Here is a 24,000-nt window from a genome sequence, read left to right as displayed (position 1 = left end):
ATAAATTTGTTAGTCTCTAAGGTGCCACAAGTACTCCTGTTCTTCTTTTCACAACTGGGTAGAGACTCCAGGATCCGGGCTATAGCACCCAGGGGGGAGGGGGGAGGGAGGACTCTGGGCTTGTGGTCCAGGCTCAAGCCAGCAAGAGAGATGAAGGGAAGAGACCTGGTCTTTGGCTGCCATGGTGGGGGGATCAGGGCTCCAAGCTTCAGCCGCTGGGAAGGTGGAGGGGAGTGGGGGGTCTGGGCTCTGCGACTCATCCACAGGAGGGCAGGGAGGGAGGTTGGGGCTCTGGACTTCAGCCACAAGAGGGGTGAGGGGGTCAGTGCTCTGGGCTTCAGCCACTGGGGTGACAGCCCCTCCCCCAATGCACTGGCCCCCAGACCCTCTCACCTGCTCCACCAGAGCGAAACCCAGTCCAGCGCGTACCGCTGCAGCTCGCAGACCCCTCAGTACAGCCCCACCATGACCTGGTCCTGCTCGGAGCAACTGTCAGGCTCCTTGAATTCAAGCTTGTAAACTACTCTGTAACTCCACAGGTACAATGTGATATATTCTGTACATGCAAAGTATCAGTCCTTTGTGCATCCCCTCCCAGAAATCAGTATTCCTAAAGATTTTGGCTGAGTCTCTCAGTGTTGCTAATGGTACCAGCCTCTGTCTGTATGTCTATGTGTGTGTGTGTGTATGCATAAGTTTATTGTGATGTCATGTGTGACAAGAGCAAAGACCGTTCTGGTTCAGCATTCTTGCCCTGCCTTCAGTCTGCCAACTTGCTTGGTTGACAACGGCTAGTGAACCCAGGAGGTGATAGATGCGTACTATCCATCTGTCAACAACTTCTTGAATCAGCTATTTCCACAGGTTTTCGAAAGAAGATGAGATTTTACAAAAGGTAATTCCCAGATTCTTTTCCTGCTCCTTAGATCACACATGACAGGCTGGTGCCTCCTTCATAGATTCATAGATTCTAGGACTGGAAGGGACCTCGAGAGGTCATTGAATCCAGTCCCCTGCCCTCATGGCAGGACCAAATACTGTCTAGACCATCCCGGATAGATATTTATCTAACCTACTCTTAAATATCTCCAGAGATGGAGATTCCACAACCTCCCTAGGCAGTTTATTCCAGTCTTTACTGAACAAGTTTTCTCTCTCCTCCTTATGACACCCTTTTAGATACCTGAAAACTGCTATCATGTCCTCTCTCAGTCTTCTCTTTTCCAAACTAAACAAATCCAATTCTTTCAGCTTTCCTTCATAGGTCATGTTCTCAAGACCTTTAATCATTCTTGTTGCTCTTCTCTGGACCCTCTCCAATTTCTCCACATCTTCCTTGAAATGTGGTGTCCAGAACTGGACACAATACTCCAGTTGAGACCTAACCAGAGCAGAGTAGAGCGGAAGAATGACTTCTCATGTCTTACTCACAACACACCTGTTAATGCATCCCAGAATCATGTTTGCTTTTTTCGCAACAGCATCACACTGTTGACTCATATTTAGCTTGTGGTCCACTATAACGCCTAGATCCCTTTCTGCCGTACTCCTTCCTAGACAGTCTCTTTCCATTCTGTATGTGTGAAACTGATTGTTCCTTCCTAAGTGGAGCACTTTGCATTTGTCTTTGTTAAACTTCATCCTGTTTACCTCAGACCATTTCTCCAATTTGTCCAGATCATTTTGAATTATGATCCTATCCTCCAAAGCAGTTGCAATCCCTCCCAGTTTGGTATCATCTGCAAATTCAATAAATGTACTTTGTATGCCAATATCTAAGTCGTCGATGAAGATATTGAACAGAGCCGGTCCCAAAACAGATCCCTGCGGAACCCCACTTGTTATACCTTTCCAGCAGGATTGGGAACCATTAATAACTACTCTCTGAGTACTGTTATCCAGGCAGTTACGCACCCACCTTATAGTAGCCCCATCTAAGTTGTATTTGCCTAGTTTATCGATAAGAATATCATGCGAGACCCTATCAAATGCCTTACTGAAGTCTAGGTATACCACATCCACCGCTTCTCCCTTATCCACAAGACTCATTATCCTATCAAAGAAAGCTATCAGATTGGTTTGACATGATTTGTTCTTTACAAATCCATGCTGGCTATTCCCTATCACATTACCACCTTCCAAGTGTTTGCAGATGATTTCCTTGATTACTTGATCTTCCCTGGCACAGAAGTTAAACTAACTGGTCTGTAATTTCCTGGGCTGTTTTTATTTCCCTTTTTATAGATGGGCACTATATTTGCCCTTTTCCAGTCCTCTGGAATCTCTCCTGTCTCCCATGATTTTCCAAAGATAATAGCTAGAGGCTCAGATACCTCCTCTATTAGCTCCTTGAGTATTCTAGGATGCATTTCATCAGGCCCTGGTGACTTGCAGGCATCTAACTTTTCTAAGTGATTTTGAACTTGTTCTTTTTTTATTTTATCTTCTAAACCTACCCCCTTCCCATTAGCATTCACTATGTTAGTCATTCCTTCAGACTTCTCGGTGAAGACCAAAACAAAGAAGTCATTAAGCATCTCTGCCATTTCCAAGTTTCCTGTTACTGTTTCTCCCTCCTCACTGAGCAGTGGGCCTACCCTGTCCTTGGTCTTCCTCTTGCTTCTAATGTATTGTGGAAGCAGAGAAAGAACGGACAGGAAGGGGATTGCAATGCCTGATAGTTTATTAGCAAGAGTTAGGCTAACTGTAACCCTAACTATAACCTTTGTAAGTACTCTCACACTTATTATCAAACTGTCTGTACTGGGCTAGCTTGATTATCACTTCAAAAGTTTTTTTTCTCTTAATTAATTGGCCTCTCAGAGTTGGTAAGACAACTCCCACCTGTTTATGCTCTCTGTATGTGTGTATATATATCTCCTCAATATATGTTCCATTCTATATGCATCCGAAGAAGTGGGCTGTAGTCCACGAAAGCTTATGCTCTAATAAATTTGTTAGTCTCTAAGGTGCCACAAGTACTCCTGTTCTTCTTGTAACCCTAATAACGCGAGATTTGTAGAAGCGAGGATTGTGTGAGGTGAGTGGGCAAGAACTTTGTGAGAAGTTGTTGCAACCTTGTGTAGATAATATGTAGATAATATTGTATGTAGACTAGAGTCTAAACAAGTGAGGAAAATAAGATATCAGGATGACCTATGTATAAACAAAATGCAGCTGTTGCTCATTATTGTCTGTAACAAAAGGTATAAATGCTTGCTGTAATTGTTTACCTGGGAGAGACCTGCCTAGGAGGGGGAGACCCTGTGTCCTAGTGCACTCTCTCCCTCTATGCAATTGCTAGAGAGAAAATAAAGTATCTGACTTTGCTGTACCCAACCAAAGAGTAAAATCATTTTTTATATGATTCCTTTTATTTTTTAGATCATGTGAGATCTCGTGGTTAAGCCAAGGAGATCTTTTGCCACATTTCCTATCTTTCCTACTCAGCGGAATAGCTTGCTTTTGGGCCCTTAATAGTGTCCCTTTGAAAAACTGGCAACTCTCCGCAGTTGTTTTTCCCCTCAATTTTGATTCCCTTGGGACCTTACCTATCAGCTCTCTGAGCTTACCAAAATCCGCCTTCCTGAAATCCATTGTCTCTATTTTGCTGTACTCCCTTCTACCCTTCCTTAGAACTGTGAACTCTATGATTTCATGACCCTCCCCGTCTACAACAACCCTCCCCAGCAGCTCCCCCAAAATCCCCTTCCTGAGCTGGATCCACCACAGCCATTTCCCTTCCCCGGCCCCTAGGAAGATGGGACGGTCTGGAGCAAAACGGGGTCATTATTCTGCAGCCTGTCAGGGCAAGAAGGGAAGTTCATGAGGTTTCTGAATGAGTGTTAGTCCATTTCACACCCCGATTCCCCCAGGCTCTGTCCTTGCAGACAGACACTCTAGACTCTGCCATGCTGGGAGAAGCCTCAGTGACGCTATTACAGCACAGACCCGACCTCTCCCCCGGGACTAAACCCACCAGACGCTATTACACTCTCCCAGGAAAAGAGTCTCTGAGCCAAACGCCAGAAAAGAGCAGAATCAAAGGAGCCGCTTTGGGGGATCCCCGACAGTGTCCCCAGAACAGCCCATTCCCTCAGAAGCGCAGGGACCAGGCAGAGGCAGGAACTGGCTTTTCCTCTCTCTGGCCCCCCCTCCCAGGAAAGTCACTGCCCCGGGGGGCTGCAGGGAATGGAGCTGGGCAAGGCTGGGTGCCCAGAACCTCCCTCCCCACTGATTGCTCCAGCTGCCCCGTCCAGTCTCTCCCCTTTCCCTCCTGCACGAAGAGCCGGTCACTGTCCTGCATTCCCTTGGGCGTTTCCTCGCCAATAGCTACAGCCACTGCTAACGGGGGTGAGCCTGGGGGCTCTGGGCAGCAGCTCTGAGCCGCGCAGAAACTCCGGGGCAGGGATTGGGCGAGCAGGAGCCATTTCTGCAGAGACACTTTCCAGCCAGGCCCCAGCACTTACCCCAGATGTCTCGTATCACCTGCAGTCTCTGGCTCAGGGGCTGATGCCAGCAGAGCCCAGAGGGGTGCGGGGGAGGGTGTAAACTATTTCCCTGAATCCAGTCTCCTTCGGCAGTTCAGTCACCATTTCAGCTAGAGCAGAGCTGCGGTACCTGGGCACTGGGCCATCCGGGGCCTTTAACACCACAGCCCTGGGGAGGTGGTGCTGAGATGGACCATCCAGTGAGCAACACAAGTCCTTCTACCTTCCACCACACCCTAGTTTGGAACTGCAGCTGACGGCTTCCCCCATCCGTGGTAACTTTTATCCCCTCTGCCTCACTCTATCTGGGGGTTTTCCCTTCTGCATGTACCTGGCAGGGCAGGCTGCGCCCCCCCCATCTGAAACCCTAATCTTGTCCCAGTTTTTTCCCCTCTGCCCATCCCTCCCCTCCGATTTCCCCCCTTCAGGGGGATTTTCCCTGCCTTTGATTGCAGGGAGCAGATTCTGATGGCGCGTGAGGGCAGGAACTTGCAGACGTTACTGAGCACGTGAGAAGAACATTAGAAGATAAGGACGGCCAGACTGGGTCAGACCAAAGGTCTACTAGCCCAGTGTCCTGTCTGCCAACAGTGACCAGTGTCAGGTGCCCCAGAGGGAATGAAGAGATAGGAATCATCCAGTGACCCATCCCCTGTCGCCCAATTCCCAGCTTCTGACAGACAGAGGCTAGGGACACATCTCTGCCCATCCCGGCTAAGCCACTGATGGACCTGTCCTCCATGAACCCATCTAGTTCCCCTTTGATCACAGGACCCTGCTCAGGAACAGTGAAGTTGCAAGTTCTAATAGGAAACAGCTTCTGATACAAGGGCAGCTCCTCTTCCTCCTCCCCTCCCGTGGGGATGAGCAGCCCCCCCAACTGCCTCTCTGCCCCAGCCTCCTTCAACCCAGTGCCCCGTTCAGCCTCCGCCAACTGTTCCCTTCCCCCCACCGCACCTGGTCTCATTCAGCCCCCCGTTGCCCTCTTCAGCCTCCCGCAACTTCCCCGCCCTGCCCTGGCTCCACCACTCTCAGGTTCCCTTCCCCACAACCATCTGTTTCCTTACCATGGGTAACAGGGGCAGAAAATGCTTTTGAAAAAACCTTTTGCAAAGTAAAAATAAAACAAGCCAAAGAACCCCCTCCCTTGCTTTGTGCTGGGTGCCCAGCTGTGGGCTTGTGTGTGTGGCTGGGTGGGTGGGGGTGTTGTTCTGAGCACACTCTGTTCAGGGAAGGGGTGGAGTTGGCCAAAGGGGCAGGTTGAATCTTTAGCAGAGAATTCCTTTCTCCATTCTGTTAGCTAAGCGTTGTTGTTAAATGTAAGCCGACGAATGCAGCATTTGAAGCAATCTGACTATAAATCCCCTGCCCTCTCGGTGGATGTAGTTCTCACAGCCTCTGCTCTTCTGATGTCACCATATGACATGGTGTCTTATTCCCATAGCGTCTTGTATATTAGATAGGAACTAAGTTTATAAGGTAAAAACTGAAGCATAACTCCTTCCCTTCCCCGTTTTGACTTAGGAAAAATAAATCCTGTTCCTTCCCCTAGTCCCAGCCCAGCCCCACCAGAGCTGCTGTGGCCAGGAGACAGCTGCTCTCTCACCTGGCCCTGCTGCTGTGGTGAGAGAGGGCTGGGGGAGTCCTCTCTCCCTGGGACAACCTGCTCCCCAAACCCCTCATTCCAAGCCCCAGCCCAGAGCCTGCACCCCCAGCCGGAGTCCTCAACCCCTGCACCCCAACCCTCTGCCCTAGCCCTGAGCTCCTCATTCCCAGCCCCATCCCAGAGGCCACATCTCCAGCTGGAGTGCTCACCCCCTGCACCCCAACCCTCAGCTCCAGTTCTGAGCCCCTCATTCCTAGACCCATCCCAGAGCCCGCACCCCCAGCCAGAGCGCTCTCTCCCTGCACCCCAACCCTCTGTCCTAGCCCTGAGCCCCTCCACACACACCCCTCCTTGGTAGAGGGAGGGAAGCCAGGGAAAGGGGAAAAAGAAGCAAGAGAAGAGGAGAAAGGAGGGAGGAAAGAGGAAAAGGGAAACCAAAAAGGATAAACCCCAATGTCCCCAGGGATTCCAAGCGTCAAAGTCTTAGGCAGAAAATCAAATTCGGCCACCTTAAGCCAGTGTTTTCTGGGCCTAGAATGCTGCCTGCACCAGGGGGATCAGACTGAACAGGTTCCAAACTTCTCTGGGCCTCTTACCTTGGAAAAGGGAAGTTTGTTTTCAGCACAATCAGAGGTAGGAAAGGAGAAAACTCCACAGCGGTTCCTCCTCATGCTCACATCCGTGAATCCTAATTCTCTCTCAGTCCTCGAGGAGAGACCTCGCGAAGGAGACTTGCGGCAGCAAAGCCGGGGGGGTCTCAGAGACTGGCCTGGCCCTGCACTTCTGTCCTGCCCGGCTGATGTCAGGGTCTCTCTGTGAGGTCACCCCCTCCCCACCACCTTTGCCCAATAGGCCGAGTTCCTGCAACAGGCCTTTGTGATGTCACTGCCACCCCCACCCCTCCCCTCAAAGCTGATGTCCTGCCCCTGTCCAGCCTCGCTGGGTGTTTGTTTCCCCTGGATCTAGGGTTGCCAACTTTCTGACCCAACAAAACTGACCACCCTTGTCCTGCCCCATCAAGGACGGAATGCAAGGCTGAGTTCACTCACCAACCCCATGAAACATGGCAGTGCCCCAGAGAAAACCGGACCTGCTATTGGAATGAGATGCTGGAGATCTGAATGGGAAAGGGACTGTCTGAATAGCCAAGATGGGGAACGAAAAACAATCTACAGCAATGTCATTAACACAAACACACTCCAATCCTGCTCCAGCCGGAAGGGAAATGGACAGGAATTCCTGCTGTCCAGCAATGGACACACTAACAGTCCTGCACAGCAGTGAGTGGGCCGGGGAGGCTGGTCTGAGCAAACAACGTGAAGTGATAATTTCCTGAGAAGAGAATCACAGTGTAGGAAGGCCAATGGCCATCAGGTAGTTGTGGCTGAGGAGTTAAGGTGCTGGACTAGAAATTCCTTGGGGCCTTCCCATGTAGGTTTGAATCCTGCCAACTCTGGCAGTATTGAACTGTTGTCATTGCTGTAGTCTCAGCGTTGGTGCATCCCTAGTGCCAACTGGAGGTAGATCTGGTCTCACTCTCAGGCTGTCTACACTTAAAATGCTCCTGTAGTACTTTGGAGTAGACAGTTGCTACAGTGAGTGGTGAGGTTTTCCTATTGCTCTAGCTGCACTGACAGAACACAGAGACTGAATTCCCACCCCTCCTGCATAGGAGCTCTCAGCAGTTTCATTGTTCTGCAGCCAGCTTCCCATTAGAAATGCTGTTGTGGGACATTCCCAGACCTGGACATTTACCAAGGACAGAATTTGAAGAGCAAACCTGGCTCCTTCCACCAGGAGGGATTGGAGTGTTTTGTCCCTTGTGACGGGTTGGATCACAGAAAGCTCCTTGGGAGCTGCCAACCGATGTGCCAAGACTACTTCTGCCCCTGCTTTCCTGCCCTGGCAGCTCGGGACCCCAGCACCCTGTCTTGTTGAGCCAGACACGCCCGTCTGCTCCAACACAGACCCAGGATCTGAATTAGGTGTGGCCACCAGCCTCCGTTCCCAGCTCCAGGGCCTGGCTTTTGGCTGTATTAAACTGCATTTGTTTTACTAATCCCAGTTTACCAAACCATCCAGGCTGCTCTGTACAACTGCCCGTCATTAGCATTATTTACCACTCCTCCAAGCTGTGCTAGCCACAGACTTTATCAGCCGTGATTTTATATTTACTTCCAGATGGTTAATTACAAAGTTGAATAGTGAGGGGGCTACAGCCAATCCCTGAGGTGCCTCGTTAACAGCTCCCCCATTCAGTGATGATGCCCCATGGACAGGTACAAGATCAGACTTGGGGTCCCCCATCAGGAGAAGGGGAGCAGGGGGATTATTTTACTACTGTTTTATAATGCACCTAATTGTTTTATTCACAGGCTCCACCTACAGTGTCTGTCACTCTTGTACCTGGGCCCTTCTGGGACAATTCTCGTCTCATTTACACTGGAGCCAATCCAAAGTGAATCCAGGCCATCCCTCCCAGCCTGCCCATGACTGCTGTCTGTAGAGATCTAGCCCCGGGAACAGCCTCACTCCGCCATGGTTGGGTTGGGCTGGTTTCCCGATTTCTTTGCTTCTGTGGAAACACTCCCAATGGCCTTTCCCCTTCCCCGTCCTGCATATGCTGCCCTGGCTGGGCAGATCCCGTCTGTCCAGGGCTTGCCCCGTCACCTGCCACCTGTGCACTCAGGGGATTCAGAGCTCGCCAGTAATCCAACAAATCCCCTTCTTTTATTAGCATTGTGTACAGACCCCACTCAGGGACCAGCCCCATTGTGCCAGGTGCTGTCCACATACAGAACAAACAGACACTCTCTGTCCCTCAGAGCTGCCATCTGCCTGCTTCCCGTCTCCCGGCAGGAACCGCTCTTTGCTACGGCTTGGGCCTGCTTCCATTGCTCCCGGGGGGATTGGCAGTTTCACTGCCTCAGGCTGCGCTGCCCCTTGCTGCCTCATCCGAGCCAGCTCAGACACTGCCTGGGGCTCTTCTGAAAGGTCTTTGTGTAAAATCCCAACGATTAGATGTGTCGCTTTGTCCCCCCCCATTGTTATTTGTTTGTACTGCCACTGGCTGCACAGCGTCAGTCTGAGCCCGGGGCCCCATTCTGCTAGGCACTGCCCAGCCACACAAAGCTCTCCCTGCCCCAAAGAGCTTCCCCTGAGTCATCGTATCGACCCCACAGGCCCAACGCTCTTCTGCTCCTTCCCACAGGGCCTTCGAACATTGTCAACGTGTTTCTGGGCCTCCGAACCTTTTCATAAAATCACGTCTCTGGGTGAGTTACGGCTTTGCTCCTCCCCCACCCACTGGGAGCGTCCTGAATGCAGCCAAACAGCTGTGTGTTGTGGCAGGCAGAAGGCCCTGGGAGGGAGGGGGCGGAGTGGGTTAGCGGGAGATGGCCTGGAGGGAGGGTAGAGCTTGGCTGCCAGTGGGTGCTAAGCACCCACTAATTTTCCCCCCCCGTGCAGTCAGCACCTATGATCCCCTCCCCCAAATCAAAATTCCTAAAGATTTTGGAACAGAGGGTCCTGTGGCACCTTTAAGACTAACGGAAGTATTGGGAGCAAGTCTGACTTGCATCTGAAGAAGTGAGGTTCTTACCCACGAAAGCTTATGCCCCCAATACTTCTGTTAGTCTTAAAGGTGCCACAGCACCCTCTGTTGCTTTTTACAGATTCAGACTAACACGGCTACCCCTCTGATACTAGAGATTTTGGGTGCATCTCTCAATGTTGTAAATGTTACTAGCTTCTGTGGGTGCGTGTCTCTCTGGGTGGGTGTCCAGGTGTGTTTCTGTATCAGTTTATTGTGATGTCACATATCCCAACAGCAAAGAACTTTCTGCTTCAGCATTCTTGCCCTGCCTTCAGTCTGCCAACTGGCTTGGTTGACGACGGCTGGTGACCCAAGGAGCTGCTGATAGACGCGTACTATCCATCTGTCAACAACTTCTTGAATCAGTTTCTTGAACCAATTTCCACAGGTGTTCGAAAGAAGATGAGTTTTTACAGAAGGTAATTCCCAGATTCCCAGGCGCTGATTGGTGGGGCTGCTGGTGGGCGGGAGGTGCTGGGGGCTGGAGGGGGAGAGCGGATGGGGGGCTGCTGACATATTCCTGTGGCTCTTTGGCAATGTTCATTGGTAAATTCTGGCTCCTTCTCAGGCTCCGCTTGGCCACCCCCGTCCTAGGGACTGGTGGGGCCAGCGTTGCAACAGTCAGTTCTCAACGTTCCGTTTTGATTTGAATGTGGGCATCTTTCAGTTCCCCGTCTGCGTCAGCCTTCCACGTTCTCTGGAGGCAGATTTCCATGATTTTATCTTTCAGCAGACGAGTATGGGTGAATTTCCATGGATAGAACCTAAAGGGAAGATAACAAAACTCATGTAAAATTTACATTGATATCTCCATAAATAGTATTTCCCTTGGAGTTGCCCCTAAAGTAAAGCACATTGGAAAAAATAACCCCAACTATACATACAATATGATGGGGGCTAATTTAGCTACAACAAGTCAGGAAAAAGATCTTGGAGTCATCGTGGATAGTTCTTTGAAGATGTCCACGCAGTGTGCAGCGGCGGTCAAAAAAGCAAACAGGATGTTAGCAATCATTAAAAAGTGGAGAGAGAATAAGACTGAGAATATATTATTGCCCTTATATAAATCGATGGTACGCCCACATCTCGAATACTGCGTACAGATGTGGTCTCCTCATCTCAAAAAAGATATACTGGCACTGGAAAAGGTTCAGAGAAGGGCAACTAAAATGATTAGGGGTTTGGAACGGGTCCCATATGAGGAGAGATTAAAGACTCTTCAGCTTGGAAAAGAGGAGACTAAGGAGGGATATGATAGAGGTATATAAAATCATGAGTGATGTGGAGAAAGTGGATAAGGAAAAGTTATTTACTTATTCCCATAATACAAGAACTAGGGGTCATCAAATGAAATTAATAGGCAGCAGGTTTAAAACAAATAAAAGGAAGTTCTTCTTCACACAGCACACAGTTAACTTGTGGAACTCCTTACTTGAGGAGGTTGTGAAGGCTAGGACTATAACAACGTTTAAAAGAGAACTGGATAAATTCATGGTGGTTAGGTCCATTAATGGCTATTAGCCAGGATGGGTAAGGAATGGTGTCCCTAGCCTCTGTTTGTCAGAGGGTGGAGATGGATGGCAGGAGAGAGATCACTTGATCATTGCCTGTTAGGTTCACTCCCTCTGGGGCACCTGGCAATGGCCACTGTCGGTAGACGGGATACTGGTCTAGATGGACCTTTGGTCTGACCCAGTACGGCCGTTCTTATGTTCTTATATTCTTATGTTCTGTTATGTTCTAATTCACTCATTGCCTTCAAGTTGTGAATCTAAACCTTTTGTCTCATGTAATGATTGGCTAATGTATGTGTATTGAGACAATATCTATCTCAGACTTTACATGATTGAAACACACATAAATGAGATCAAATAATGCAGAAGAAAGAAATCTTAAGCTATTGAAAGGGATACAGCTCCACTCCCATCCCCTGGCTGTCATCTCTCAGAAATAATCTCATGGAGATAGACTTCAAAACTCTCTACAAATTCTACTATGCCCCCATTGGGTTATACAATAGATGTGTAAATTCCCCCCTGCAATTCCTTTCCAGGAAAGGGGTTTAAATAAACTGTAGCCTACATTGGTCATGGGTCTCGGTGTGATTTCTTTCTTATTGTGTTGGTGGCCAAACTTCTGACTGCATGTTATAAATAGCATGGGAAATTCTTCATTTAAAGTTTACTGATTATTTTCCCCATGCTAATAAATTCCAGATATTGAAATAGTTGAGAATAAATCAACATATTTGCAGCTGCAAATCCATCCTTCCAGACCCTCAAATCTTCTTGATGACAATCTTTTGTTCCTTTTACTGGGTTCTCTGGGAACAAAGGTTTATTGGTTTTCAGCTTGGCCCCATCTGTTCCCAGAGTCCCAACATTCTGTGCACAAAGGAGTGGGGTTAATAATGAAGCAGTTTTGCAACTAGACCCAGGCAATGACCAAAGAAAATATAAATTGACCTTTGCTGTTTCCATGTCTGCCCAATGGCAGGGGAGGCGTGAGATCCATGAGGTGAGAGTCAGGCTAGGAAATGTAGCCAGCGACTGTGCTAGCAAGGGAGGAATTACAGATCTGGTGGATGGAGGTTTCCTGTTAGAGAACAAAAGGGGAGAACCTGTGATGTGCTCTGTCCAAGGAAGGTTATGAGAAAGAGGGAACAGGGATCCAGGGGCCTTTCCCCAAGGAAACCTCAGACAAAGTATCTCCTCTTGGACAGGAGCAGCAACCTTCACACTAGCAGTTACAGCCATCTTTAGGTTCAGAAATTCATAGTTTCAAAGGCTCTAAGGCCAGTCCTGATCATCTAGTCTGACCCCCTACATAACACAGGCCCTAGAACGTCTGCAGAAGAATTTCTGTTTCACCACGGTCCCATGTGTCTTCAGCTGGGTCTAATCATGGGGGTAGAGTTCAGGGGTACAGTGTTTAACTACAGATCAAATGGTCCTTGAGTCACATCCTAGTGCCCCCTTTGAAGTCGTTGTTAATAAGCAGCAGGTTTCACACAAACAAAAGGAAGTATTTTTCACACAACGCACAGTTAACCTGTGGAACTCTTTGCCGGAGGATGTTGTGAAGTCCAAGACTTTAACAGAGTTCAAAAAGGAACTAGATACATTTATGCAGGAGAGGTCCATTAATGGCTATTAGCCAGGATGCACAGGGATGGTGTCCCTAACCTCCATTTGCCAGGAGCCGGAAATGAGCGTCAGGAATGGATCACTTGATCATTTCCTGTTCATTCCCTCTGGGGCACTGGCTACTGTCAGACAGTTTTACCCAGGCTGGGCGATCTTGTGTTGCTTATGTTCTTGGTTGTATGAATTGGCTGGAGCAGTTGGCTTCAAAAGACCAGTCTCTTGGATCTGTGAATCCTGGGCAAACTAATTCCTTTCCTTTAGAGAATGACAGAAAAACCCATTTCCTCCTTCTTTCTACTCCAGGCTTCGTTCCTTTTTCCAAAGACTCGCCTCTAGGGAGCACAGAGAGATCCCTGTGCACAAAGTGTTCCCCCAACCTGCAGCAATCGAGGCATGCTCTGTCCTCAGCCAGCAAGAACAGGCCTTGCCAGAGAAGCCCCAGAGAAGCAAATGCTCATGGACCATCTTATCAGGCATGAAAAGACTCTGTGTCTGTAGCCAGTCTGACACCTCGATGGCAGAGAGCAATGAGGAGAGAACAGTTTCCTCACCACGAAGGTGGACGCACTTGTCCCTGAAGAAGAAAACAGCTGAGACCCAGGTGGAGTCAGAGGAGGTGAAGCTGCAGGAGAACACAGAACAAGTTGAACTGGATCTTACAGGTGAGGATTCAATCCACATGGTTTGTGGCGAGGAGCATGTGAGGAATACTCACACCAGTCACTCTACAAGCCTTACACATCAGGGCATCTCACGGGACAGTGATGGGAACCTCAGACTCTGGAATCCATTTAGTGCCGGATCCTCCTGGACAGGGTGGCCGAGGTCCATCGCTGAGGTGGGGAGAGCTGACAGTGTCAGATCACCCCCCTCGGGGGGTCTGGCACTGTGGGGTGGGGAGTACTAACATTGCTCCAGGCTGTAAGGAGAACAGAGAGGCTGGATGTTGTAGGAAATCATTTCTTGTCTCCTGGATTGGGTCTGTTTCATCAGTAAAATGCTCCAGAGGTCTCAGCAGGTCACAGCTGGGAACCGTACCAGAGCTGAGTCATTACTTCTTGGGGGGTTAAGTGCAAATGAGGCCTGTTGCCCATCACTGACAGGAACGCTGTGCAAGGGGAGGGGAAGAGTAGAATACACCATGGAAAAGAAACTGGCCCCTAGATCAGAGGAAGCCTCATGTGGTAAAAGCCCCCAGCGAAGAGCCATGAGATCGGAGTTCTCTGCTTAGCTCTGCCCACAACCTTCAGTCTGACCCTGGGCAAGTCGCTTCAGGGCTCTGGGCCCGACTTCCGTCCTCTGTAAACCAGGGATAACACATGGAAAAGCGAAATGTTACGAATGTTTCTTTCTGCTTCAGGGACGAAGGAGGAGCCGTCTGAGTCGAAGGGGAAGTGCGGAAAAGGGAGTCCAGAAGAGCAGGAAGAAGAGCGCGCTCCCATCCCCTCATTACCAAGCAGCTCCCATATGACAATGGTAATGACGCTTTGTGACTGAGATAATGGAAAGCATCCCCTGCTGTGTGTATTAATGTCTCCCGGAGCTGGTATCTCTGACAGGAGAACTACCTGCCCCTTGCTCAGGGAGCTGAAAGGAAACATTCTGCACGTCATCAACTCCAGCCAGTCTTTATGAGTTTCTCTAGGTTGTTTGCATAAGGCAAATAATCCAGATTGACAAAGGGGTTTAGGCACCTAAAGAAGTACACAAGTGCTTAGTGGGATTCGCCGAAGTGCCTGACTCAGGTGCCTGATTCTGATGCACTTTTCATGGCACACAGGCACTGCTGAAAATCCTACGAGGCCCATCCCTGCACTTGTAGACACTGAGACACCATTGTAACTCTGATGATTAGTGACAGAGCACCCTGCAGCACATACAAAAGTCTGCAATTCTGGGAGCTTCTGACACGCCGGGGGGCTGGAGTAGCTATGCGAGTGTGTCACTCTGGTGTGCTCTGCTGTGTCCTCAGCTGCTGCCATCCAGGACAGACGGTGCTGATCCAGACACGCAGGCCAGCTGCAGTAATACTCAGGACGTGCCTGAGACACCAGGACAAAGGCCTCCAGCACCCCAGGCCCTGGGTTTAGAAGACCCTGGAACCAGGTCCCCTGGACTAACATTGTGCCCAGTGAGTTCTGACCCACAAGGGTCTGGCCCCAGAAGCCCACAGTTTGGGATTCTCCTCAGCCAGGCAGACTCGCTCCTTCAGTCAAAGCTACTTTCTGTCCTGCCGGCGATTTCTGCCTGTTTTGTGGCAGCGCCACACGCTGCGGGGTGGGGAAGGAAGAGGCATTTCCGTTGGGGCCTGTTCTCAGTCCTTTCCACGCAGACACCGTGGGCTGCTAGAGTTGCTGAGCCAATCTGCTCAGGCGCTCGGGGTGGGATGGGACGTGGGGCAGGTTCTCCAGCGACCCCTCGGCTGCACTCAACAAGCAACTTGAATGGGCTTTGCAGGCCATTGGGGCTTTCTCAGCACAAGCTGGGCTCCTGGGAGGAGGGGCTAGAGAGGGAGGAAATGGGGTGGCCCTTGGGGTCCCAGCACTGGCTGAGAGGCTCCCATCTCTTCTCAGGCAGAGGGGGCGAGGGGAGCGGATGAAAGACTGAGGAGACCTCGGCACCTGTTGAGGCTTTTTAAGAAAAGGGCTCAGCCGGAGTCTCCATGCTGACTAGGCCCTGCCAGCCTCCCGCGGAGACAGACTATTCCAGGGCAGCTGCTCAATGGAAATACTCCGTCCCAACAGGCTTTGTCCCTGTTCATTGCAGACCCCCGGGGAGCAGCTTTCCTCAGCCCAGCCCCAAGCCCTGCTGATGAGAGCCGTGAAGGGTCTGACAACACCCACCCTGGAGCGATTTAAAGCCGCAGAGGAAGAGCTGAGGGCCATTGTATCTCTACACGGAGACAAGATGGAGAGAGTAAGAGACTCCCGCCGTGGGGCAGAGGATGCTGCGCAGAGAGGGGGAGGGGAGAATTTCCTTTCCTAGGAAACCATTCCTGGGACATGCTGGCATGGTGCTTTGAAGGTTGGCTCAGCCCCTTCCATTCATCGCTTGGCCGCGGGGATCCGCGGCGTCAGGTTTGTAACGTGCTCTCTGCCCGCTGGAGCTCTGACACGTCCCTGAGGACAGCCCAGCCACACTGAAGGTGCCGAGAGCCCCAGCCCTGGCAGCGCAGCACTTACCTAGTCTGCCGATGGGCCTCCACATTAGGCTCCAGGAGCAGACATGGTTTCCTCAGACATGCTGCAGGGCCTTGTTTGTCCAGCTGAAGTATCAGGAGGAATTTGGCTTTGCACTTTTCTCTCTGTCTCTCCCAAGCTCTGATCCTGTTGCCCATCCCCACAGATCTGAGTGTCTGCCCCCCTGAATTAGATTGGCCTAGGGAGGTCTCTGGCAGACTTCATTTCTACATCCCCTGGGTAGGAGGCTCTCGGTATCATTTACTCCCCCGATTAATGAAACTCCACCACCCTCCTGGGAGGTAGGAATTGAACCCATTGGACACCTGGGGAAACTAAAGTCCAGAGAGCTCCTTGACTTGCCCAAGCCTGCGCAGGTGGGTTATTGAGAAAGGAATCAGGGTTCATGTTCCCTACAGTTCTTTAAACGTTGCCTTTTATCACTCAGCCTGGAAATAGGTGACATTCCCGCCCTTCTCCAAATACCGCCTGCCCGTGGCGAGTCAGTGCAGACTTATTCCCTTCCTGGGCTTTGGCTTTCCTGGAAACTCGGAGACTCATAAACGAACCGAATCCTCAGCCTGAGCTTCCTCCCCAAACCTGCCTGTTCCTCGGGTTCCCTGCAGGTCGTCCCTGTCTCTGGCCAAGTTCCCTGTTTCCAGCAGGTCCCGGCGGGAAGTTAACAAATGGCCCCTCGATCAGCAGATTGATTTGTGCCGGGCTCTACCTCCTGCTAGCAGAACAGGTCAACAGAATCCAGCCACCCGGGTTGTAGCTCCTGCTCCTTGTTCAGGAGAGGAAAGAGCAATGATCGATTCCTCATGGAAGAGCCCTAGGGGGTGGCCTGTCCCTTTCGAGTCTGTCTCCCCTCTGCTGCAAACTCTGCAGCAGGCGCCGTAAAGCCTGGCCCTATGGACTTTGGCTCCCAGGGCTGGCACTGTGGGGCCAAACAGCAATGCAGCCTCTTCTGGGCTTGGGCTGGAACTTGAGCTCAGAAGCCAGGGGAGGAGGGGGCTTCAGAGCCTGGGCTTCAGCCCAAGTCACCATGTCTGCACTGCTGTTCTGAGTGCCACAGCCTGAGCCCGAGGTTAGAGACCCGGCTTTAAGATTTGTTACGGCAGATTTTAAAATCCCACAGTGTAGAGGTTCTCCATAGGGCTGGGGCCTGGAGCTGGCTAGTCCCATCCACGTATCCCTGCCTGCCATCGCTGGGATGGGCTCTGGGGTACATCCGTAGAACCAGCTGGGTTTGGAGCAGTGCTTCTCTACCTGGGACATCCTCAGGGGCAAAGAGATAGTATTGGATGTGGCCCACACGGAAACTAGGTTGATAACCACTGGTCTGGAGGAACTGATCGTGGTAGAAAGAGCAACAGGAAGTTGCAGAGATGGAGGAAAGGCTCCTGCAGGGAAGCCCTTGAGAGCAGGGCTGCGAGCAGTTTGCTAAGGCAGGGAAGGCCCTGGGACATCAGGGGAGTTTGAGCTGTGTTTTGGGGAAGGCTTTTGTGTGTGTTTCTGAGCCTAAGGTGCTAAACCAGACCTCAGGAAGACTGGGGTTCCTGTACTTGTCAAAGCCTCTTTCTTGAGATTATGGAGGAGTAGAGATGGGAAAGTGAGGTGAGAGGCAGTTTGCAGGGCTTCCAGATGGGGTTACCTGGGAGGAGGTCACTCATTGATAAATCCATCCCTCAACTTTCTGGCTTTCTTCCAGGTTGGAGATGTTGTTGGAAGGATCTTAATGTGGCTAGACGACGTCTGTGATCCCAGAGCCAGAAAAGCAGCGCTGAGGGCCACGGCCTTGCTGGCTCGCTCTCACCCCCAGGATGTGGTTCTGAGCTGTGTGGCGCACACGCTGTCATCGGACAGGTAGGGAGCTGCTCTGTTATCACCTCGGGCCATTATTTCTCTTCCTGCTCCTACTGACAGGCCACCATCCGGGAAGGGTCTGTCAGGCTCACACAGTTGGAGGGAGTTTCCTGCGGTGCAGAGAGCTGTCCATTCTCACTAAGAGGACATGCCCAGGCACAGCCACTGAGGAGCCAACCCCTCCTCCTGCACTCCCCGGGATGGAGACGTGCCAGTTTTCTGGAGAATTCCAGCATTGTCCTGATTTCGATGGGTCACTCCACTTGCTCTCTGATCCAGTACAGGGCCAATAAATGACTTTGGGGCTCACTCCACATCCCTGGGTCATGAGGTCTGGCTGCTCCCTATTGCGTGAGAGAGGGCAGAGATGGAAAAGGCCCATGAGGCCCATCTGTCTGTCCCCTGGGGACCAGTGCAGGATTGTTACCTGTAGTCAGATCCCTAGTTATTCCATGGCTGAGGAAGTGCTGAGAAAATGCACTCATCCTTATGGAGCTGTACAGCAGAGATAAATCTCTTAAGACACAAATTTCCAGCCCTTATTGTTGCAACAACAAAAAAAATCATCCACACATGACCTGAGCGTAAATGCAGTGCAGCCTGCCTGAGTCTGCAGACAGCCGGGAATAATGGCTCTGAGCGGGGTGAGTGCCTCTTTTCATCTGAGTCCTGCTGGTTATTGCCGATCACTTTGCAGAGTCATCCAGCTGAGGTGTTTATAACACAATCCCCATGTGCCTAGGGGCCGTGAAACCCAACTGGACCCTAGCCAGAGGTCAAAACGCCGGCTTTCCTCGGCATCCTCTGCAGTGCAGTTCTGCACTGACCACAGACAAATCTGTGTCACATGGGAGAGCAAATTGAAGAGCAGCACGAAAGAAATTGACTTTCTTACCCAATGCAGTTACCAGAGGAATACAGTGCTGGTTTTCATATTGATTTGAATGTTTGATTTGTAAACCTTTCAGGTTTGAATTCCTTGAAACAGCCACAGTGCTTTCCAGGGTCTGTGCTCAGAAGCTATAGAAACTCGGCAGCGTTGGCACAGAATTTCAGCCAAGCTTCCTGAAGATCTCAAATCCAGGCCATTTACTCTTGATTTGTCCAACCTAATTCTCAATGTCCCCAGGGCTTGACCACCATGTCCGACCTTCCTCACCAAACTTGGAAGTCCAATGACTGGAGTCTTTTGGATCCATCTGCAGTCTTCCTCTGCAGATGCCTGCGAGGACCAGCAGTGCTTAGATCAGCAAGAATGGAGAGAAGAGAGGAGGGGGATTTCAGTACTAGTTTCCTTCCATCTCTGTCCCACTGGGCAGTACAATCTCCCCTTCCAAACTCCTGAGTCCTCTCCTATCAGGGCATGTTCTGATTCAGTGTCTGACCCTACCCACCACACTGCAGTAGGATTGAGCTGTTAAGAGACACTTGGCCAAACGCTGGGTCTCAGTTACACCCCCAAATAGCCAGAGTAACTCCAGTGAGGTCAGGCAAGTTCCTCGGGACTGACCCTAGCATAACAGAGCAGAATTTTGCACAGTCTGGGGGTCACAGTTTGGTGGTCACTCTGTGGTCAGTACATGGTCACTGTCTTGGAAACAGCGGTTGTAGCTTCAGGAACAATAGCCCATTAGGGGAAAGGAATAAATACAACGTTCTCTGAAGGGACTTGCCCTGCCTCAGCCTCTCTGCACCAATCGGTGTGTCCTCTGAGAGATGCCTTTCCTGCCTACACGCCAAGTCTCTCCCTGGGGAGGGCAAGAGGTGGCCAAGCAGGGAAGGTCAGACTTCTGTTTCTGAATTTGCAGATGTGCCATTGAGCTGTGGAAGGCCTTGGGTGAAGAACCACAGCTCACCAGGGAGGTGCTGCAGCAGCTGCTGGACAAGCTCCAGCAGAGACGCCGGGAGGAGAAGAGCGGCAATGTGTCTCTGGCTGTAAGTGAGATTTGAGATGTCACTTTGCCAACCCGCCACCGCAGGGAGGATGGTGCATCTGTGTGTGCGCGGGAGCTTCACCCCTTCTTAGCTTCAGGCCATGGCTCCACTACACAATGAAGTCGACCTAACTTACCTCGGCATACAGCCGCCACAGCAATTCCATCCCTTGTGTGTGTCTGCACTTTGCTGCTTGTGTCGGCAGTGCACGTCCTCGCCAGAAGCGCTCGTCTTGATTGTACGGTCAGGGTGGGGAGGCTCCTGAAAGCCAGTTGACGTAAGCGACGCGGTGTCTACACTGACACTGCATCGACCTAACTGCATCAACCTGGACTCTCTGCCACTCGTGGAGAGATTTTTAATTATTATTGTTATTAATTTGGAACCGAGGGGCAGTTCTGCCGACGGGAAGGAAATTCCATAGTTAGGGTGATGCTGGGTGAGCGGCCTTGCGTTGACCTAACTCTGTAGTGCAGACCAGGCCTTAGTGTGTCCTGGCCACCTCCTAGCAAACCAAAGACGTGTAAAGAAAGTTTCCCCCAGGTAAAAGTTACAGATCTGAAGTGGTTTATCTGCTGGTACCCTGGCTCAGTTGTCTTCTGCTCTAGATGGCCCTTTAGTGAGCAGCTGCAGTTTCGGTGTCTCTTGGCTCTGTAAACTGTGACTAGAGAGCTTCCCAGCATGGGATCATGAGATGTCCAGTACTTTTGACTGGGCCAGAAACACTGGGCCTATGCGAACGGATCTCCTCAGGATGGTTTCAGCCCGTCCAGTCATGGCTGGAAAGCCAAAGCACAGGGTCTGCACCATTAAGAGAAACAACGGGGAATAACGTCATCCAGACTCTTCTGATCTTTCCATAGGGCTCCATCCTGCTTTCGTTCCAGGAATGGGTGATGGTTCAGGAGCCTCAAAATGTCTCCTCCCCTCTCAGGAGCCAATCCTCTTTTCTAATACCCTGTGGAGGTGGCAGGTGGCAGATTGGGATAGTTGACTGAAATTCTTTCCCCCCTCCAGGCAATGAGGACCATTTACGAGGTCCTTTTCCTGTGGGGATACCGAGAAGCCATCCTGGAAATGTATCCCCAGATGCTCATCCTCTGCGTCAGGCAAGTGCAGTATGTGATGGAGCTGCGCTTGCCAGGGACCTACAGGGCCAGTGAGACATCCAGCCCCGAGGAGGGGTCCAGCTGCCTCAGCCCCCTAAGGTAATGACTGAAAGGAAAAGGAAGAACAGATTTGTTCTGCTAAACACGTGTGCTCTGTTCATGGCCATCATTTGTTCGGGTGCTGTAGTTCGCCCAGGCTCAGTTCGGTGCAGGTCTCTCTTGAGGGGAAAGGGTTGAGAGCCGTGTGTTCTTGTGAGTCACACTCGCTCATCTGACTCCGTCCACAGGCCAGCTGCTTTCACTCCACAGTCAGGCAGCAGTCATGTTTGTGCATCCATCCCCATGTGCCACCTGCCAAAGCGTCAGTGGAAACACAGAGCGCCAGAGGCCACCTCAGGTGCTGTAAACTGACACAGCTTTGCTCGCTTACACCAACTAAGGATCTGGCCGCACATGCCCGCTTGTGTCCTGTTACCTGCCACAGTAAAGAATCAAGTATTCAACCGTATTGAGTGATGACACCAACCATCTTAAGAAGCTAGTGTCAGTAACTGGTTACAAACTCAATGAATCTGCAGTGTAGACAGGGCCCCTTGGGAAGGGAAGCACCATGATATCACACTGGATCTATCCTCGGGGTCGCTAGCTACTGCTGACCATGCTGTGTGTCCCAGGGCTTGTGCAGATTTGCCATGCTTGGGGGTGATCTCGTTGCCTGACACTGGGATTTTTTTGTCTTTAGCACGTCAGTGGAGGCTGTGAAGACTCTTTTTTCCATGCCCGGATACTGGAAGGAATTTGCCGGCATCCAGTTACAGCAGGGTTGGGACATGATATCCTCCCGATATTACTACTCGCAGGGTGTTGGCCTAATTGCAAGGTAGGAGCCCAAAGTTTCCTCTTCATTGGGTCTCTCTTGGCAATGGGATTTCCGTGTGAAATATTCCTCTGTTCCAGCTGCCATCTCAGCCCAGCAACTAGTGAGGAACTCTCTCTCCCCCTTGATAACCACAAGGCACTTTCTGTTCCATGTTCCAGAGCCATGATCGAGTTTGAGAACCCTCAGCTCCCTGCAGTTTTCAGAGAGGCCGTCACCATTGTCCAGAGTCAGAAGGAGGATGAGCAGAGACATATCGCCATGACTTTCTGCACTGAGGTGAGATTCATTAATTGACAGGCACAAGTGGGCTTTCTGCAGAGCAGCTCAGGCCAGTAAGCTCTGGGGCACATTGTCAGGAGCTCAGCAGCCTACAGCCAGCTAGCTCCTCTCCACACATGGATGGCTGTGGGGCACGGCAGAGAGAGGGAGGGAGAGACAGGGTGAGATCGCCCCTGGCTGGATGTGCCTAGATGGGATCATGTGACAAGAGGAGATGTTTCACCACTGCCCCAAGGCCATGCTTCTCTCCTCACCTTTTCTTGGGGTCTGCTTTTCTTCTGCCCCAGGGGTTGTTCCATGGCACTCAATGGGGCCTGGAGATTCCCCTTTCCCTGGGGGTTTATTTGTGACTTATACATTAGTCTAACTTCTGGGAATGAACCAACTGAAAGAGCAGCAACTGGCTCCCTACACACCAGAGACTTTGTACGGGAGTAAGTGGCCATTTGGTAAAGATGACTGTCCAGGGAACAGACCCCACAGGAAGACCTCTGCTCCTCAACCGGATGTTGATTTGGCTCTTTCCAGTTGCTCCAGAGTCCTTCCATTGAGACGATAGTGACAAAATCAGAGCTCGAGGCGCAGCTCATGGAATGGACCCAGGACAAAAATCCCATCATACGTAGGCTCAGTCTGCGAGGCCTTGGCAGTGTTGTGCTCCAGCCAGCAAAGGTGAGAGGCGTGGATTGCCCGGGGACCGAGGAAGCCGATGTCTATCGAATAGCTCAGAAATGAGAGCGAGATCCCCACACAAGCCTTGTTGTTTAACGCACGGCATTCAAATGTTGGAGGTGCGTTACTGAGCGAATCAAGGCATGACATGGTCCCTGCTCCCGTGAGCTGACCCCTGATTGCAGATGTGATGCAATGGGGGAGGCGGGGTGAGCAAAGACAAAGGTTACAGTGAGCAGTTGGCACTGAGTGAGAGGAGAATGACTTTCTGCCCCGTTGGGGGGCTGTGCCAGCCGTGGTTTCTCATAGGTGGGAGTGGGATGGTCCAGCATGTGCTCCAGGCTGTCACCCAGGATAGTAATGAGCTGCCTTCTTCATTCCTGCAGGTGCAATTGTTACGGGCCCAGCTGCCAGCGATCATGGACTCGTTCAGTGACAGGGATGGAGTGTGTGTCATGGAGGCCATGCATAAAGCTGGAGACATCATCTACCTCCTCGACGGGGAGGGGCTTGGCTCCATCTCCCAAGACATTGCAGTCAGCCTTCGCCCCTTCATTGATGACGTAAGGCTTGGAACCGCAGGAGAAGCCCATTTCCGCCCCCCTCCACCTGCCTCTGATGCCCTTGTGTCTCTCTCCCCATCCCTTGCCTCCCGCCCCTCAGCCCTGCCATGGAGCCTCCTAGGAGTGCCCCCGCCATGGGTGGGGAATCTCCTGCTCCGCCACCTCCCTGTCAGAGCTCTTCTCGGCAAATCTCAGCCTCAGCGCCCTGCTCCCAGCCCCTGCTGCAGCCTGGCCTGGGGGAGAGGGGCTGGCACTGGGCAGATGACCAGCTGTCTGGAGAACACCAGCCCCCAAAGAGGTGGAGATTCCCAGCAGGAAAGAGGTGGGTCGGGAATGGCCCGGCTCTCAGGGGAACTGAAGAGCAAAAGAACTGCTGTGTTTTGTAGCAGCACATCCCTGCAAGGCTCCAGCAGCTGCTTCTCCCCTTCCCCAGACCAGTCTCCAGCAGCCTTCCCACCCCCTCCCCTAATCTTCTAGGGTTCTAGGGTTCAGTGCTCTCCAGACAGAAATTGCGTCTGGGACACCAAGGGGCTGCACTGCCCTGCACAGTGTCTCAGGCCCTGTTCTGCACAAGTTGTCTATGGCGCTAGCCTGGTGGCCTCACTGCTCCCGCCAGCCAAGTCAGTTAACACAGGGGGAACCGGAGCAGTGGGCGGATTATGACTCTGTCGCGTTACGCT

At 51.3% G+C, this 24,000-nt stretch overlaps 1 protein-coding gene across 1 annotated transcript; it reads left to right on the top strand.

Moving 5' to 3' along the window:
* Positions 1-13,417: 13,417 nt before the first annotated feature.
* Positions 13,418-23,320, top strand: LOC135979560 (maestro heat-like repeat family member 5; the record flags this gene model as incomplete). Its single annotated transcript, XM_065579904.1, has 9 exons — positions 13,418-13,499; positions 14,198-14,313; positions 17,728-17,882; positions 19,691-19,817; positions 20,835-21,025; positions 21,669-21,806; positions 21,965-22,082; positions 22,614-22,757; positions 23,144-23,320. Coding segments are annotated over 9 exons (1,248 nt in total), but the record flags the coding sequence as incomplete, so codon positions are not given.
* Between the last annotated feature and the right edge of the window lie 680 nt (positions 23,321-24,000).

This window comes from Chrysemys picta, unplaced genomic scaffold (genome assembly GCF_011386835.1).
Source record: "Chrysemys picta bellii isolate R12L10 unplaced genomic scaffold, ASM1138683v2 scaf1000, whole genome shotgun sequence".
NCBI lineage: Eukaryota > Metazoa > Chordata > Testudines > Emydidae > Chrysemys > Chrysemys picta.
The sequence above is the reverse complement of the archived record's forward strand: the minus strand, read 5'-3'. Positions and strand labels throughout refer to the sequence as shown.